This window comes from Mustela nigripes, chromosome 8 (genome assembly GCF_022355385.1).
Source record: "Mustela nigripes isolate SB6536 chromosome 8, MUSNIG.SB6536, whole genome shotgun sequence".
In the NCBI taxonomy this organism is placed as follows: domain Eukaryota; kingdom Metazoa; phylum Chordata; class Mammalia; order Carnivora; family Mustelidae; genus Mustela; species Mustela nigripes.
The window spans coordinates 1,013,447-1,029,616 of record NC_081564.1 but is presented as its reverse complement, the minus strand read 5'-3'; the positions used below and the strand labels follow the sequence as shown (position 1 = coordinate 1,029,616).

The following is a 16,170-nucleotide window of genomic DNA, read 5'->3' as shown; positions in this document are numbered from 1 at the left end:
GCCCCATGGCCTGCAGCCCAGGGTGAGCGGGCTGTGGATACACGATGCGAAACCCGAAGAGTTGTGGAAGAGAGAGGCCAGGCGGGCGTCTGTGAGCTGGGGCCGGAGGAGGAAGCAGCAGCCCCGCGGAGGCGGGGGAAGGGAGGCTGTGCCCGTGGAGGCAGGGCCGGAGCTGCTGCACCCTTGCCGGAGGGGGAGCCGGGCCAGGTTCCCTACGTGAAGGAGGGGTTTCCGGTCCCCTGCTCCCTGGCTCAGCTCCTTGGGAAAGTTACTTGGCCTTTGTAGCCTCGGTTCCCCACCTATAAGCAGGAAGCCCAGCAGTATCCCGGACGGGGCTGCACTTTCGTGAGGTGAGGCCCGGGGTTGGCCCTTGTGCCGTTGCGGACTTGCTTCAGCATCTGCGCCAGTAACTGGGCTTCTGGCCTTGCGTTTCACACGCATACGTGCCGGGGTCCGTACACGTTAGCATAGGAAGTGTTCCAGAAGCGGGTATTTTAAAATACGGCGTTTGTTGAGGGCTGGTTTATTCAGTCTGGAGGAAGAGATGTTTTGAGAATCGTTAAAGTTATCTTGGAATGTGCTGCTGTAGCCCCAAGTCCGTGAGGAATTTTGATTGACATTTAAGTGACTATTCTGCCTTTTAAGGTCTCTTGGCTGTATGTTGTTAAGGAGATCGTATTACTATAGGTGGTAAAGAGTAATATTAAGCTTGTTTTCTCACAGAAAATGTCAGGGTGTATAGATGCAGCGTGCCATGATGAGTGCAGCACCCCAGTCTCCCCGCTGCCTTCGCGAGTCCCCGACATCGTAGCCTGTCACCCATAGATGATTTAGTGTGTCTGCGGAAGAGGGGACTGTGTAACAGTCCTGCGGTTAATGTGGGCTCCCCTAACGAACCTTTGTCTTCGTGGCCCCTGTGCAGGGTGTGTTGTGCATGGGGACAGGCAGTGTGCTGCGGATTTTCCGGGGGACTCACCAGCTGTGCCTTTCGCAGCACGTGGCATGTGACTGTGCTCTAGCCCGAGGCAGTTGTGGACAAAACGTGGTTATGTGGCAGACCTAGGGTGCTTATGTGCTGCAAAGCTTCCGCGGTGTAGAGCCGCAGAGTGCGGATGGTGGGGCCCTCGGGGGCCAGCTGGGCCCCTCCCTGCCGACCCACAGACACAGCCCTTCCGCAGCCTGCCAGGTTGCATAATGGAAAGTCTCAGGTGCGTCCAGAAGATGAGCGTACCTTCCCGGATGCGCTTCCTGCATTCTCCGAGTCAGCGGTGTGTGCTGCACTTTCAAGTTTGCCTTTGCAGGGGCGCCTGGGTGGCTTAGTGGGTTAAGCCTCTGCCTTCAGCAAAGGTCATGATCTCAGGGTCCTGGAATCGAGCCCCGCATCGGGCTCTCTGCTCAGCGGGGAGCCTGCTTCCTCCTCTCTCTCCGCCTGCCTCTCTGCCTACTTGTGATCTCTGTCGAATGACTAAATAAATCTTTTTTTTTTTTTTAATTTCCCTTTGCTGTGGTTTACTTGAATGTCTTTCATTAGGTAATGATTCATGGGGTGTTTTTGTTTGTTTGTTTTTAAAGATTTACTTATTTACTTGACAGTCAGAGATCACAAGCAGGCAGAGAGGCAGAGAGAGAGGAGGAAGCAGGCTCCCCGCTGAGCAGAGAGCCCGATGCGGGGCTGGATCCCAGGACCCTGAGATCATGACCTGAGCTGAAGGCAGAGGCTTTGAGCCACCCAGGCACCCCTGATTCATGGTTTTTAAGAGTGAAGTAGCGCAGTACAGTCAGGCAGGTGTCGTTGAAAACCCCCTTCACCGTAGTGTCCGAAGGGGCCAGGCACCGCGAGGGAGTGCTGCGTGGATGGGGACAGGGAAGATTATTTCCTTTCGGGCCTTTGTGTTTCTCTTAGTAAAATTTGTAGATATTCTTGGGGAGAACATGGCACCACCTCACATTTTGTGGCGGCCTTAGAGTAGTCAGACATCACGTCTTACACGAAGCAGGGGTGTGTTAAAGTGTTTGCTGAATGAGGCAACCGGGCCCAGTAACTTTTGCTTTGTAACAAGAGGCTACCTTATAGAGTGGGGTTTTTTAGAAGTACCTTTCCTTAGTCGAGTCGCATCATGTGCCTATTTGTCCTACACAGAGTCAGCCTTATGCTGAGTCTGGGAAGGGAAGGAGAACCCTGAGAGCGACTGACCCTTTATAGATGCGGTGACTCTGACTCCCCTCGGTGCCTGCGTCCGAGCGCCCCGTGGGCCAGCCCAGCCCCCCGCATGCAGCGTGCATGTCAGCAGCCCTCTCTGACCATGCAGGCGCTGCCCGCAGCCCTGGAACCTCCCTCCATGTAAGAAGTGGCTCCACTGGGGACGCTACCCCACTGGCCGATGCGCTTGTGGATGGTGGGGCCCCTGCGGGTTTCTGCTCTGTGCTTCCAGATACCTAAAAGTCTATCACCGTTTTCACTTTTCTCAATAGCTTCATTTGCTCCGATAAGCTTTGCAATCAAGGCCAAAGAAAATGATCTCCTTCCCTTGGAAAAAAATCGTGTTAAGCTAGATGATGACAGTGATGACGACGAAGAAGGCCAAGAAGGCCAGGAAAGTTCCAGTAGTGCCACGAACACGAACCCAGCAGTTACCCCGCCCTGTGTAGTGGTTGAGGAGAAGCGGCCCCAGCTGACCCAGGAGGAGCTAGAAGCGAAGCAAGGTTTGTCCATATGTTTTCAACTTCTTGAAGGAAAAAAGTACGTAAACACAAGCTTAACCCGCTCAGCCTGCAGGACAGAGACTGCCAGCCGGGACCTCTAGCCTTCAGACCCCAGAACCGCAGGGGTCTGGTGGGGGTGTTGTACACGAGGAAAGTTCTTGGTTGGTTAGAGCAGTGAGCACTGCTCTTCACTAAGCGGCAGACACAGCGCTCCCACAGCGTGTTTCCAGAGTCTGCCCAGAGTGCTTTCGTGGGGGCAGGAGGCCTGTGCACTCTGACCACAGCCCTGGGCCGAACACTCGGCCTGTGCTCCCTGCTCGGACCCTGTACCAGACAAGGAGATGCCCTGCCGTGGGCCCATCCAACCCTTCAAGGTGACACGGGCCCCGGCCAGGCCACCAGCTGCTCCGGCACCACCAGTGGCATTGGTGCGGGTGTCCCCCTGCCTCCCACCCGCCCCCAGAACACACCGTGCTCTGCACTCACATAGTTAACGCCGGCGTCAGCTTCTGGCTCTGCTCCCCGGGGTGTACGCTGCGCTTTCTGTACGCGCGCGCACAGGTGAAGCCACATTCGTAGGAGGATGCCTCGCTCAGACCTGGCCTGTGCAAGTCCCTGTCCCTTGGCAGGCTCGGCTCTGTGCGTGTGCATCTGATTTCGCACCAACTGCCATAAACCGAGCCACGTGTTGGGAGTAAACCTTGTAGCGCGGCATCCCTGGCCGGGGTGAGTGGCATTCTGAGGTTTCCCTGATCCCCGCTGTCCCTGCTGTGCGGTCCCATCAACTTTGTGGCTTTGATTCTGAAGGTGAAACGTTAGAAATACTAATAATAAGCATTTGGAACTAAGTCTCTCAAAATTCAATTTGCTTGATTCATCTGTCTAGAAATTTGGGTTATGTTAATCTTTTAGAAAACTGCATTGTATTTCATGACCCTTTCACTGCCTGTGAAAATCAGAATAGCCAGATGTTTGTAAAAGACCACGTGTTGTGAACATTTGCTTTCTTCTGTGTTTATTCCTTAAGCAAAGCAAAAGCTGGAGGACCGACTCGCGGCCGCGGCCAGAGAGAAGCTGGCCCAGGCGTCTAAGGAGTCGAAGGAGAAGCAGCTTCAAGCAGAACGTAAAAGGAAAGCAGCTTTATTTTTACAGACCTTAAAAAATCCTCTGCCAGAAGCAGAAGTCGGAAAAGTTGAGGAAAATCCTTTCAGTGTGGAGGTGAGTTGAAGTTCACATCAGCATTCCGGGCAGAAGTGGGTGAGTGTTGGCCTCCTGCCCTGGGGGGCCCAGATCTTGTGGCCGAAGCTCCCACCAGAACCCCCACGGCAGGTGCCAGGCACGGTCACAGAGACTCGGGCCTCTCTCCCCAGCTGGGAACCTTTGCTCTCCCGAGCACATGAGGCCGCCCGGGGCTTCCCTGAGAGGGACGTGCGTCCGCCTGGGGACACACTTGGCTGGAACAGTGACTGCTCGGGTTCATGTCAACATCAGCACTTGAATTCGAAAGCAAACTCAGATGTCACGGCCATGACCGGCCCTCCATGCTTCCTCCACCCCATCCCACCCCGGGCTCCGGCCAGCGCTTCCCATGGTCCCCAGCCTGTCTTGGAGAGGCCTTTCTCGGTGACAGAGAAGGTGCCCTGTGCTCTTGATCACCCGGACGTCTCTGAGAGTCCAGGGCCATGACTCCAGATGGATTTTGGCCACATGTAACCGCTGGGTATATTTGTTTTCCGAGGAAAGCCTTACGGTGAGTTCCTGGCTCCTGCCTCCTGCTGCTGGCCAAGCCCGCTGTCTCCGTCAGGAGTCATTCTGGGGCTCGATCAGGGAGGGACAGAGGCCGACATGCCTCTGCTGGGACGGTTGCAGCTCGCAGGGGCCGGGGAGCTGGAACTCTCCCGGCGGGGGGCTCGGAGCGGGCTGTGCACACGTCCTGTGGTCCCTGCCGTGTGAGTGCGGAGTAGATGGCGTAGTCTGTGGACATCTGCATGTGGGGCTGTTGAAGCCGATTTTGTCACGTGGCCATAGCTGTGCTTCCTGACAGCGCTGTGCTTGAGTGAAAACTTGGTCACAGCCAGAATTGCTCCGCATCAGTGTGCCCTGTTCCCCAGTCTGCCTTGTGGCCTCCCCCCGGCAGCAGAATTCCTCCCTATAGACGCGAGATAGGCTTCAACTCGGGGTTTTTTCCTGTTTACCCATGCACGGCGAGTCCCACCTTTCATGTTTTCGAGCGTGTGTTCTGAATCATAATACATGGAAATGAGTGTTGATGGTTCTTGTTTAAATCACTGGGTCATTCCCCTTGCAGACCTAGTGGGAGAGATTGTAGCTCCCACGCTGTTTCAACAAAAATGTAACAGTAGTAGCAGATGGTAGTAAACGTCTTTAATTGCTTTGAAACAAAAATAATTATGTTGGCAGTTGTCATAAGTGAGATTCAACGTGAAAGTGTAGCCGGAAGCAGCTTCTGGAGATGGGTCAGCCTGCCTTCGTGGGCTGCGATGTGCACACGTCACTCGCCGCTGCTGGCACAGCGGTCCCCTACCGGCCCGGGTACGGCCCTCTGGCGTGCGGTCCCCAGGTCTGCGTGAGCCGCCGTGCGCAGGGCAGCTGGGGATGTCCTCTGAGGGTTTGGCTTGAGACCCCGCAGGACTTTACGGCAGCTCATCTGCTCCGACTTCCACCATAGCACCACGTGCACGTGACACAGACCGTTCACGTGCAAGGGCAAGGCACTGAGGAGAGCACACGCTTCCCTTCCCGTGTGTTCCTGTTTCGTAATTCGTAGGGAAGTACTAGTTCTTACTCACTGCAGTTGTTATTGTGTAAAATTACCATACCTACAACTGGTCATCTTAATCCTTTCCGAGCACGCCATTCAGCGGCACTGAGTACACTTCTGTCGCATGCCGCCGTCCCCACCCTGCACCGTCAGGACCCTGGTACAGTCCCGAAGGAGACTGCCCCGTGCACCGCTGGCTGGGGGCCACGGGCGCCCATGCCTTCCGTCTCCATCAGCCTGGCTGCCCTTGGGGCCTCGTGGAGGTGGGGTATTGGTGCTTCCGGGACCAGCTTGGGTCACCTGTCATGATGTCGGTTTTTAAGCTGAATCATAACCCATTTTATGTGAATGCTGTGTTTTAGTGCTTATGTATTCTCAAGGGAGAACAATCTGTTTCTACATGGAGATTTAAATGTCACAGTCCAGAGGGCCCTGGTGGCTCAGTCGTTAAGCCTCTGCCTTCGGTTCAGGTCATGATCCCAGGGTCCTAGGATGGAGCCCCGCATCAGGCTCTCTGCTCTGCCGACCCCCTGCTTCTGTTCCTCCCTCACTGTGTTTCTCTTTCTGTCTCTGTTAAATAAATTAATAACGAGGGCGCCTGGGTGGCTCAGTGGGGTAAGCCTCTGCCTTCGGCTCAGGTCATGATCTCAGGGTCCTGGGATCGAGCCCCGCATCGGGCTCTCTGCTCAGCAGGAGCCTGCTTCCTCCTCTCTCTCTCTGCCTGCCTCTTTGCCTACTTGTGCTCTCTCTCTCTGTCAAATAAATAAATAAAATCTGTTTTTTAAAATTAAGTAATAAATAACAATTTTTAAAAATTTAAATAAATAAATGTCTCAGTCCTAGGACCGCACCCTGTGCGTTACTGTGCGTGCCGGGCTTTTCACCCCGCAGAGCTCTTCTTTGTGTCCATCGGGCTTGTGCTTGTGCGTGTTTATCGGGTGAGCGCCTGCTGCCAGCCCATAAGTTGCCCCAGCCTTGGGCGGATGTGCAGCTGGCCCGGTCTTAGCACTGTGACCGTGCTCCCGTGTCCTGCGCACTCACTCCAGTGAGTGGAGCCACAGCATGGGCCCCTGACCTTGGAAATGGCTCCTAAATCTCAGGCACTACTAAGTGAGCCCCTGACACGATTGTGGCGGGTTTTGTCTCTCTCCGGGGGCTGTGAAAATACCCAAGTGGGTACTGGCTGTCCGTGGGCTCTGGCGGCTGTTGGTCTTGACCGGTGAAAAGATGGCATCTGTTCCATTAGTTCATATACGTTAGCTGTCCTGACACGAGTGACTTCCTAGGGGCTCCTGGTGTCCTGGCCCCTGCCGCCCGAGGGCCGCCTCCATAGCCTGTCCACGTGTTCTCCTGGCTGCCAACCTCTCGCTGGGGATGGCTTTTCATCAGTTTCCCTGATGGTTTTCCTCTTTGTCCGCCGTGGCCTGGCTGCCTTGGAATTTCGTTTCAAGAGCGTACAGCTAGACACGGTGCGTGTCGCCAGGTCCCTCACCTTCCCACTCACTGTAGAGGCCTCCTGGAGTACATGCCTGCTCCATCCCCCCGCTGACCTGCGCGTCAGAAGGGGGGGTCTTCTGTGACCGGGTACAATCTCACGTTGTAGAGCAGGATTATCGCCGCGGGCAGGTGAGGCAGTATGTTGTGGAGCAGTCTGTAAGGCACAGAAAAGCACATACGTGAGTCCTTGGAAATTCACGGACGTGGCTCATTGTGGGGTGTGCACTTGGTTCAGAATGCAGAGGAACCAGTGACCCTAAATCTGAGCTCGTTTGCATTGTCACATGATCATTTGTGCGGTAACAGCCCGTTTCAGGACACCTTCAGATGCTAGCAGTTTGTTCAAGGTAATGGTCCTGCCGAGTTTGTGGGGCCGGCAAGCGATTGCAGGGACGCGAGACTAAAAACCAGCCTCTGTTGGTTGAGCCTCTGTTGTATTCAAGGCGCCAGCGCACCTCGGAAGATGAATGGGGAGCCTGTTTCTTACCCGGTGACGGCACAGTCGCATCTGTCCCCCAGGGTGGTCCTGCAGGGCAGCTGAGCAGATGAGTGTGTGGATGTGCCTGGGCCTCTGGGAGGCGGAGATGGCGTCTAGGCCGGGCTTGAGGAGCCTTGGTCCTGTGAGAGGTGACCCCGTAGGGAGGGCCGTCTGGGGCCAGGGATGCGCAGGGGCGGGAGGTGGGTGCAGCAGCCATCAGCACCGCCCTGGGGTCTGCAGGAGCAGGTGCGGGCAGGGTGACCTGCTCGGCCACTGTCTGCCAGAATCAGAGGGACGCGGACGAGGGAGAGCGCTTCCACGGGAGGAGTGTGCGCTGGCCGCTGTGTCTGCGGGAGCCTTGTGCAGGCCCGTGAGTGACCGGGTGACCAGCGGCGCCCACGCAGCAGAACACTCAGAGAACAGCGTGGGCGCTCAGCTCCGGCTGTCGGATTGCGTGGGAGGGGCCGTGCGGGACATGTGACTGGCGGGAAGGAAATGGAGATTCAGACGTGGTTTACTTTTTTTTTTTTTTTTTTTTTTTTAAGATTTCATTTATCTGGCAGAGAGCGCACGCACGAGCTGGGGGAGCAGCAGGCAGAGCAAGGAGTAGACTCCCCCTGAGCAGGGGGCCTGAAGCGGGGCTCAATGCCAGGACCCCGGGATCATGACCTGAGCCGAAGGCAGGGGCTTCGCCGACAGCTGCCAGGCACCCCCAGACGGGCAGCTGCAGAGGACGTGTTTCAGTCTGCAGCGTCCGAGTCACCGTCGCACCTTGCGACCTGTGCGGGGTTCCCCCACTCTGACAGCTGACGTGGCCTCCCTTCCCAGGGGAGGTCATGTCTCCCAAGTACCTGCTCATCTGCTTCTGGGCAGTTCCTCTCCCCACGGCAGGACATGATAGTTGTTGGGTTCGTGCCAGCGTGTTGGCAAGTTCTTCTTTGTGATCAGAGGACGGGCTAGTGTCATTTCCCAGTGTCCTAAACTGGGGGCACTAAGGTTTCCCAGAGTCCCTCCTTGAATTCTCCCAGTGCCGCTCAGACCTGCCCCTGCGCTCCCCTCCCGGCTTCCGGTTTGTGCTTCGCCCATTGTTGCTGGAATAGTGACCTTCCAGCCCAGGAAGGCAACTCTGCTCATTCGCTGTCTTCCCATCGGCCTGTCCTTGATTGTGGCGGCAGAGGGCTCGGCCAGGCGCCGTCGGAACCCAGAGTGGGGCGTGGGGAGCCGCGGGAGTCTGTCTTCCAGGCTGCTGGTACGTGCCATTCGAGCGGGCGAGGTGGTGGAGATTCTGGTTAAGGCAGAAACAGCATTTGTGTGCAGGGGTGTTTTCAAGGCGTGCACTGTCCTACATGGTAACCGCTAGCCGCCCAGAGTCATTAATTTATCAAGTTAAATTTGATAAAGATTAAATGGGGGTGCCTGGGTGGCCCAGTCACTGAAGCACCTACCTTCAGCTCAGGTCACTATCTGGGCCCCGTGCCGGTCTCCCCGCTCCGGAGGGGCCAGTGCTCCCTCTGCCCTGCCGCCCCCGACTCGCACTCCTCTCCGGCTCTCTTTCTCTCAGTCGCTTTCAAATAAGTGGATAAAACCTTTTTTAAAAATTAAGTCAAATTCTGGGGCGCCTGGATGGCTCAGTGGGTTAAGCCTCTGCCTTTGGCTCAGGTCATGATCCCAGGGGCCTGGAATCGAGTCCCGCATCAGGCTCTGTGCTCAGTGGGGAGCCTGCTTCCTCCTCTCTCTCTCTCTCTCTGCCTGCCTCTCTGCCTACTTGTGATCTCTCTCTCTCTGTCAAATAAATAAATAAAATCTTAAAAAAAAGTAAAATTAAAAAAAAAATTAAGTGAAATTTAAAATCCAGGTCCCTAGCCACACTGGCCACACGTGGCCAATAGCTGACTGCCGTGCACGGGCCACGGCTTCCGTTGTTGCGGCCAAGCTCAGAGGATACGGCTGGCCAGCTGTTGAGTCTATCTTCTAGTGGGTTGAAAGTCCAGCTTGTTGCGCAGTCAGTCTCTGATGGCACAGGGTCAGGAACCGACCCCACTGCCCCCACGTGGCTCAACAAAACCGGTAGAGAGCGGCACTCGTGTTCTGAGGTGGGAGCATGGTACAGTCCCCTCGGAGATCAAGGATTCACCTCCAGGCACAGCGTCCCCTGGCCAGCTGCGTTCTCAGCCCTGACTCACCTCATCACCCACTCGGACCTGAATCCTGGACAGCTGGACCGGACTCTTGTGCTTCTCCCTCCGCATGGCACAGTGACCGGGGAGTTGGGATGTTCTGGTCTGTCCCCTGCTCCGGTAGTGTGTGTGTCCTCTGGAATTCATGGATTGAGGGGGCAGGAAGGGCTGTTGCCCACACAGGCAGTTTGCTCATATAGGGGAGCAGATGTCTACTGCACTTGTCCAAACATTTTGCTTACATTTTCTGAAAGAGTTTTATGGCCCAAGTCGTTACTGTGCGTCCTCAAGAAACTTCCCTCGGTATCCCTTGAATTTCCCTGGCCTGTCTCGCTGTGTAGCAGGAATCCCTCCAGGGTAGCTGAGAGGCCAGTGATGCACACCTGTCCCTTAGCAAGTGATGGGACACCCCTAAGTGGCCTTCGGGTACCCTGCTCTTTTGTTTGCACAGCCAGAGCCTCTGGCCTGTGCCTGCCGCACCAGAAACACGTCCCCCCGCCCCTGCCGTCCTGTCGGTGCGGAACGGGCATGGCCCCAAAACCTCCAGGTGGCATGTCTCTGAGCTTGGTGCTGGCACCTGCTCGTGGGTAGGGGCGGGGTGGGGGGCACAGCCTGCGTGAGACTGTGATCAAGCCTGCCCTTCTCCTGTCCTGGCATGTCGACCGGGCTGTGGGCGGGTCTGGGCGTCTCTGCCTCCCAAGTGTGCAGGGCGGCACCGCTTCAGAAGCGACAGCTCAGGCCCCGGCAGCAGGTGGGGATGAGGCCGAAGGAGGGGTGTGGCTTTAGTTGGAAGCACTGTCCCCTTATCCAGTGGGCCTTGTCCACGTGGACCACAAGGACCCAAGGAGAGGACAGGAGCAGTTGCGGGATTCCGCGGGCCCTGCCCCGCAGACGCTCCCATCCCTCAGGCTCAGCACCCCCCTCGCGCTGTCCCCAGAGCATCCCAGCTGGGTCCTTGGATGCCCCCGATGTTCAAATGCAGAGTGGCGGGGCGTCCCAGTCTGTGTGGTGTTCAGTTAGAGCGCATCAAGGACCTTTCTCGGGGACAGGGGCAGGCAGCACATGAGCTGGGGTTCAGGTTCATGTTTGAGTCGGTTTGGGGTTTATTCTGGTTTGTGTCTGTGAACTTGGATATTTTACACTATGATGCAGGCCATCAGTGGACGTAGGGTTACCACCTTATTTTTAAAGGCTGAGCACTGTTTCACTGTCCGGCTGCACCACATGGGACCAGTGCCCTCGAGGGTCATTTGCATGGTTTGTAGGTCGTGGTCGTTCCAAAGTGGTGTGGCATGGGACCTTGGGTGTGCAGCGTGCACACTTGGCTCTTCAGAAGGAATTGCTAGAACTGGCATTGCCCTGGATGAAGGTTGCAGCTGACGGGCTCCCTTGTCTTCGTCCACCTGTGGACCTTCCCGCCGTGGGGCCTCGGGGTGCGTCACCTCCGTGTGTTCCGCATGGGTGCTGGGCTTTATGGTGAACAGTGTGTTGAGTGCAGGACCGCGCTGGATCAGCACGTGCCGACCAGCTTGTGCCCGTGGGGCTGCCTGGATGAGGACTGCCGTGAGAACCGTGTTTTCCCGCTAGTCCTGAGGCATGACTGGTGTATACATGCACCATGCACAGGAGGTCGCGGCGTGATCACCGAGGTGTGTGTGACATGATGGCCACGAGGGTTTACTTAACATCCATCAACTCAGGCACAGGAAGGAAAGAAGGAAGACTTTTTTCTTTTGACGGAGTTCTTACAGTCAAAGAGGAACCTCTTAGTTCAGGTCTTCCTTCAAAAATTACTTTCAGATTGGTTTAGAGATTCATAAAAAGCCCGATGCTGGAGGTCTGAGAATCTCTCGGTCAGTGGAAGGTCGCGGTGATTTATGAAAGCCCAAGCACGGCTCTCTGCCTGCCTCGGTGTCCTTGCTGCCACGTTCCCTTGATGAGGTCGAGTGCCGCCGGCTGGGCTGGTGAGCGAGCAGAGGCTGGGGAAACTGTCGCGTATACTCCTGGCATCTGCCACTTCCCCGGAGACCAGGGCGATGTTTTAGAGCCATAGAAAAGGACGTGCTCCCTTCTGAGAGGTGTTGGTGCGTTAAATGGTATGAGGCCCCAACGTTGAAATTTTACATGTGCGGTTTTGAAATGTCCTACTTTTCCTCTTAACATCCCAACGTTTGCTTCTGTCCCCAGGAAGCCAGTTCTGTGCCCTGTCCGCTACTGGCCGGAGGCAGACCTCTGCCCACTTCAGACGTTAAGCCCCCGGAAGGGCCCTCCAGCAAAAGTAAGGACCCCCCGAGGGAAGAGGAGAAGGAGAGGAAGAAGAAAAAGCACAAAAAGCGGTCTCGCACGCGGTCGCGCTCCCCCAAGTACCACTCGTCCTCCAAATCCAGGCCCAGGTCCCACTCGAAAGCCAAGCACTGTCTCCCCAGTGCCTATCGGACGGCGCGCCGTTCCAGGTGGGTGTGCGGGGCGCCCGTGGCGCGGGACTGCCGCGGGTGCTGGGTCCTCCTTCCCCAGAGCGACTGGGCCAGCGGGGCGAGCACAGACCTCCTGGTGGCTCACCTGCAGGTCCAGCTTGCAAACCCCAATGACATCTTTCCAGGTTGTCTGGGAGTTTGATTTCTAAAGCTACAGCCAGGTTTTTTAAGAACAGATCTATGTAAGTTTTAGCGGGCTTGTTCAGCATGTAAAACGCACAGGGGTGGGGTGTCTCGTTCTGTCCGTGTGGCCTTTCCTGTGCTAATTGCCCGCATGCGCGCTGTGGCGGGCTCGGCGCGGCTCCTGCCCGACGCCCACGCGGGCGGCACCTGTGTCTTCTCTCCGTCCGTTCACCCTTCTGCCCGCCTACAAGAGGCGCCCGTGACCGCTGGGCGTGAGAGCAGGTCACAGAAGGGCCACAGAATTCACTGCCCGGTGAGCAGTTTTGTCTGAAACAACTGCAGCAGGTTCACAGCCCTGCATCACGGCCTGTCGCTCGGCATCGAGCGGAGTCCGCCGGCTTCCTCTCGGGCGCGGCGCGCGGCCTGCGGGGACCGCGTCTGTCCCTGCAGCGGGCGCGCGTCCGCCTCCTTTCCTGGAAAGCGCGCGCCCGGCGCGTCCTGTCTCAGACGCGCCCGCCTCTGGGTGCGTCCCTGTTTCTAGCCCCACCAGACCTCGAAGGCCTGACAAGTGTGGCCGCAGTGAAATCGGATTTTCCCCACGTAAACACGTTTGCTCCTCGGCTCTGCAATTCTGGTCGTTCTTCAGAAGTTCCATCTCGACACACACACCCCCACACGCACCACGTGCACACCCAGACACACACCCACGCACCTTCCTGTTCTTTCATTCGACAAACAACTTTGCTGATAGAATTTCAATTTTTGGAAGCTCCCTGGAATTTGTAGGTAAATACCAAAATGTTTTAAAGTTTTTTTTTGAGAGAATTTCTTAAATGGTATTATGTAATGGACATAAGTCCCGTCAGCCCACAGCAGCCCTCTGGGTAGTAGCGCGCCCCTGAGCTCTCGTCTGGGGGACTGGCCGCGAGGAAACTCGTCCCGTCCGCAGCGCGAGCCGCGAGCTGTGCTCTGATCCCGAGTGTTCCGCGCGTGGAGCGCCAAGTGTAGCCCGTCCCCAGCTGTGGGGGCGGGGGCGGGGGCGGCCGCCAGCGTCTGCCCAGCTTGTTCTCATCACAGCTGCGGTGCTCGTCTGACTCTCAGAGTTGTGAGTTCTGTTTTATGTGCTTTTTAATTGACCATAATAGAGTAAGGCATTTTATATGTCATTTAATACTTTTTTTAAGGTTTTATTCATTTGAGAGAGAAAGAGCACACGAGAGGGAGCATGAGCAGGGGATGGGCAGAGGGAGAGGGAGAAACAGGCCCCCCACTGAGCAGGGAGCCCGATGCGGGACTCAATCCCGGGACCCTGGGATCATGACCTGAGCCAAAGGTAGACACCTAACTGACTGAGCCACCCAGGGGCCCCTATTTTAATACTTTTTAAATAATTGTTTTTGGTTTTTATTTTTTGAGAGAGGGAAGGGAGGAGCAGAAGGAGAGGGAAAGAGAATCCCAAGCAGGCTCCACACCCAGTGCAGAGCCCAACACGGGGCTCCGTCTCGCAGCCCCCAGACCGTGTGACCTGAGCTGACTGAGCCACCCAGGCGCCCTGAATCATTGTTTTAGAAAAGATTCAGAGTTACATACTTTGATCTGAATATATTTTCTATTTTTCTGAATGTTCAATGCTGACAAGTGCAAGAAGCAAAATCCTAATTCTTAGTGTGCAACCTTGAGTTATAAGAAAAGAGTTAAAAATTTTCTGCTTTTGAGTTCTGCATTGGCAGAGTGCCAGCTTCACCTTAATTTGACCTACAGTTAAAATTACCTGTCACCAGAGCTGATTTTTTCATGACTCAAGCTGTTCTAGTTGTGGTGGCCGAGTGTCTCCATGCTCCTTCCGGCTGACTGTGGGTATGTGGGCTCACTTCGTCCACTGGGGCAGCCGGACCCTCCGGCCTCTGGTTGGCAGTTCATGGGGTATCAGGGCAAAGTGCACTTCGTCATAAAATCAAAATCATATCGTGACACAAAGCCCTCCAAGTGTTTGGTAATCCGTGATGTTTTGCCTTGAAAAATCAACGATGCTTTTTGAATCCAGACCCCGCCAAGCTCGGGGCTGCAGGAGAGACCAGCTGTCCGTCGGCCCCGGGGCCGCTCAGAGGAGATGAGACTCATGCCAGTCTCGGGGGGAGTCCTGCCCGGGCGCACGGCTGACAGCCTCACGTCTGCTTCATTTGGGAATGTGGCATGTGTCCCCAGGCAGTCACCCCTGCTCCCAGTCCAGGCTCTGCCGGCTCAGATGACCCCAGTGGGTTTACACTGCAGCAGATTTAAACCAGGAGACACTGGTGTTCTCAGTAATTGAATCTGGATGTGTGAAAAATACTTCAGATTTTAACCAAATCTTGAAGTTGCTAAAGACAATGTCATCGTTAACTGTCTTTTCAGATAGCGCTACCCTTTGCAGTAAGGGACCTGTCAGACTGTTCCTGGGCCTGACGCACGACTTGATTATTTTATTTTTTATAAACTTTTATTTTTTTTTTAATGTATCTGACAGAGAGACCTCACCAGTAGACAGAGAGGCAGGCAGAGGGGGAGGGGAAGCAGGCTCCCTGCTGAGCAGAGAGCCCAATGTGGGGCTCGATCCCAGGACCCCAAGATCACAACCTGAGCCGAAGGCAGAGGCTCAACCCACTGAGCCACCCAGGTGCCCAGCAACTTGATTATTTCAGAAAGACTCCTGCTACAAGTGCTTTGTAAGGCGTAGAAGGTTAGGGTTAGAGGCCCTTTCCCAGCCCCCGTGATCTCCGTGTGAAGATAGGTGGCGTTCGCATGCCTCCGGTCCGAGTACGCAGCTCGTTGAAGCTGTAGGTGGCCCTGGGTCTCCAGAGGCAGCCAAGCCATAGAGTAATCTTGAGCTTTAGACATCAGTATGTTGCTTCTTGGAAAGTAGAGCGATTACCGCGCATAGTGCTTAGTGTGTTTTAAATCAGCATTAATTGAAATGTACGATTTTTTTTCCTCCTCTTTTTTTTGTGAGGATTTATTTATTAGAGAGAAAGCACTCGCAGCTGTGGAGGGGCAGAGGGGAGGGAGCGAAACAGCAAGCTGCACGCCCGGCCAGAGCCCAACACGGGGCTCAATCCCACGACCCTGAGACCAGGACCGGAGAGAAAATCACGAGTCAGAGGCTCCACCGACCGAGGCACCCACGTGCCCCTCTCTGCTTTCTGCTTCTGTCTCACCGGGTTCTCTGCCGCAAATGGAACAAAGTAGTACTCAGGTCATTAGTGTATCGCCTAAAAATTGAGCTTTGTTAGTTAGGTGTTGTTAAAATCTTGTAAGACTCTAAAGCTTGAAATGAAGCTTACTTGAAGAACGCTAGAGAAGATCCCCTTCGGCCTTTGTTCCGTCGGCTCGTCAGTCAGTATTTAAGGGGCGGCCGAATGGGGGCAGGTTCCGGGTAGAACTCTGTGCCCCCAGTATTGGGGGCAGCATCCACACAGTCCCCAGCTCCCTCCACACTTACGCTTGGGGACGAGCTAGGGATTAGAATGACGTTTTCTTTTCTTTTCTTTTTAAGATCTTTTTTTATTTATTTGACACAGAGATCGTAATTAGGCAGAGGCAAGCAGGGAAAGAGTGGGAGGCAGGCTTCCTGCTGAGCAGAGAGCCCTATGCGGGGCTCGATCCCAGGACACTGGGATCATGACCTGAGCCGAAGGCAGAGGCTTAACCATCTGAGCCACCCAGGTGCCCCTAGAAACACGTTTTCTAAGTCAGAGTTAATATTTGGAAACAGCTTACGCCAGCAAAATTGGGGTAATGGTGGTCGTTCATACAAGCTCCTCAGCTGCACAGGGTTCGCAGGAGGTGGCGCTCAGTGCTTAGCATGCGGGTGAGGGCCAGGGGTTCCCCGTTCTGTGGAGCCGACCCTAACCCAGCAGATGCCTGGGGGCTCTCTGCATCCGCAGCGATGCAGGGACA

At 55.5% G+C, this 16,170-nt stretch overlaps 1 protein-coding gene across 2 annotated transcripts in view; it reads left to right on the top strand.

Annotated features, from left to right (window-relative positions):
• SFSWAP (splicing factor SWAP) overlaps positions 1-16,170 on the top strand; it is a 67,772-nt gene that overhangs the window by 37,922 nt on the left and 13,680 nt on the right. For both annotated transcript variants that reach the window (XM_059408169.1, XM_059408170.1), the window contains 3 exons: positions 2,473-2,703; positions 3,731-3,921; positions 11,825-12,090. In XM_059408169.1, the coding sequence (XP_059264152.1) occupies positions 2,473-2,703; positions 3,731-3,921; positions 11,825-12,090 (688 nt within the window). The remainder of the gene's footprint in view (positions 1-2,472; positions 2,704-3,730; positions 3,922-11,824; positions 12,091-16,170) is intronic.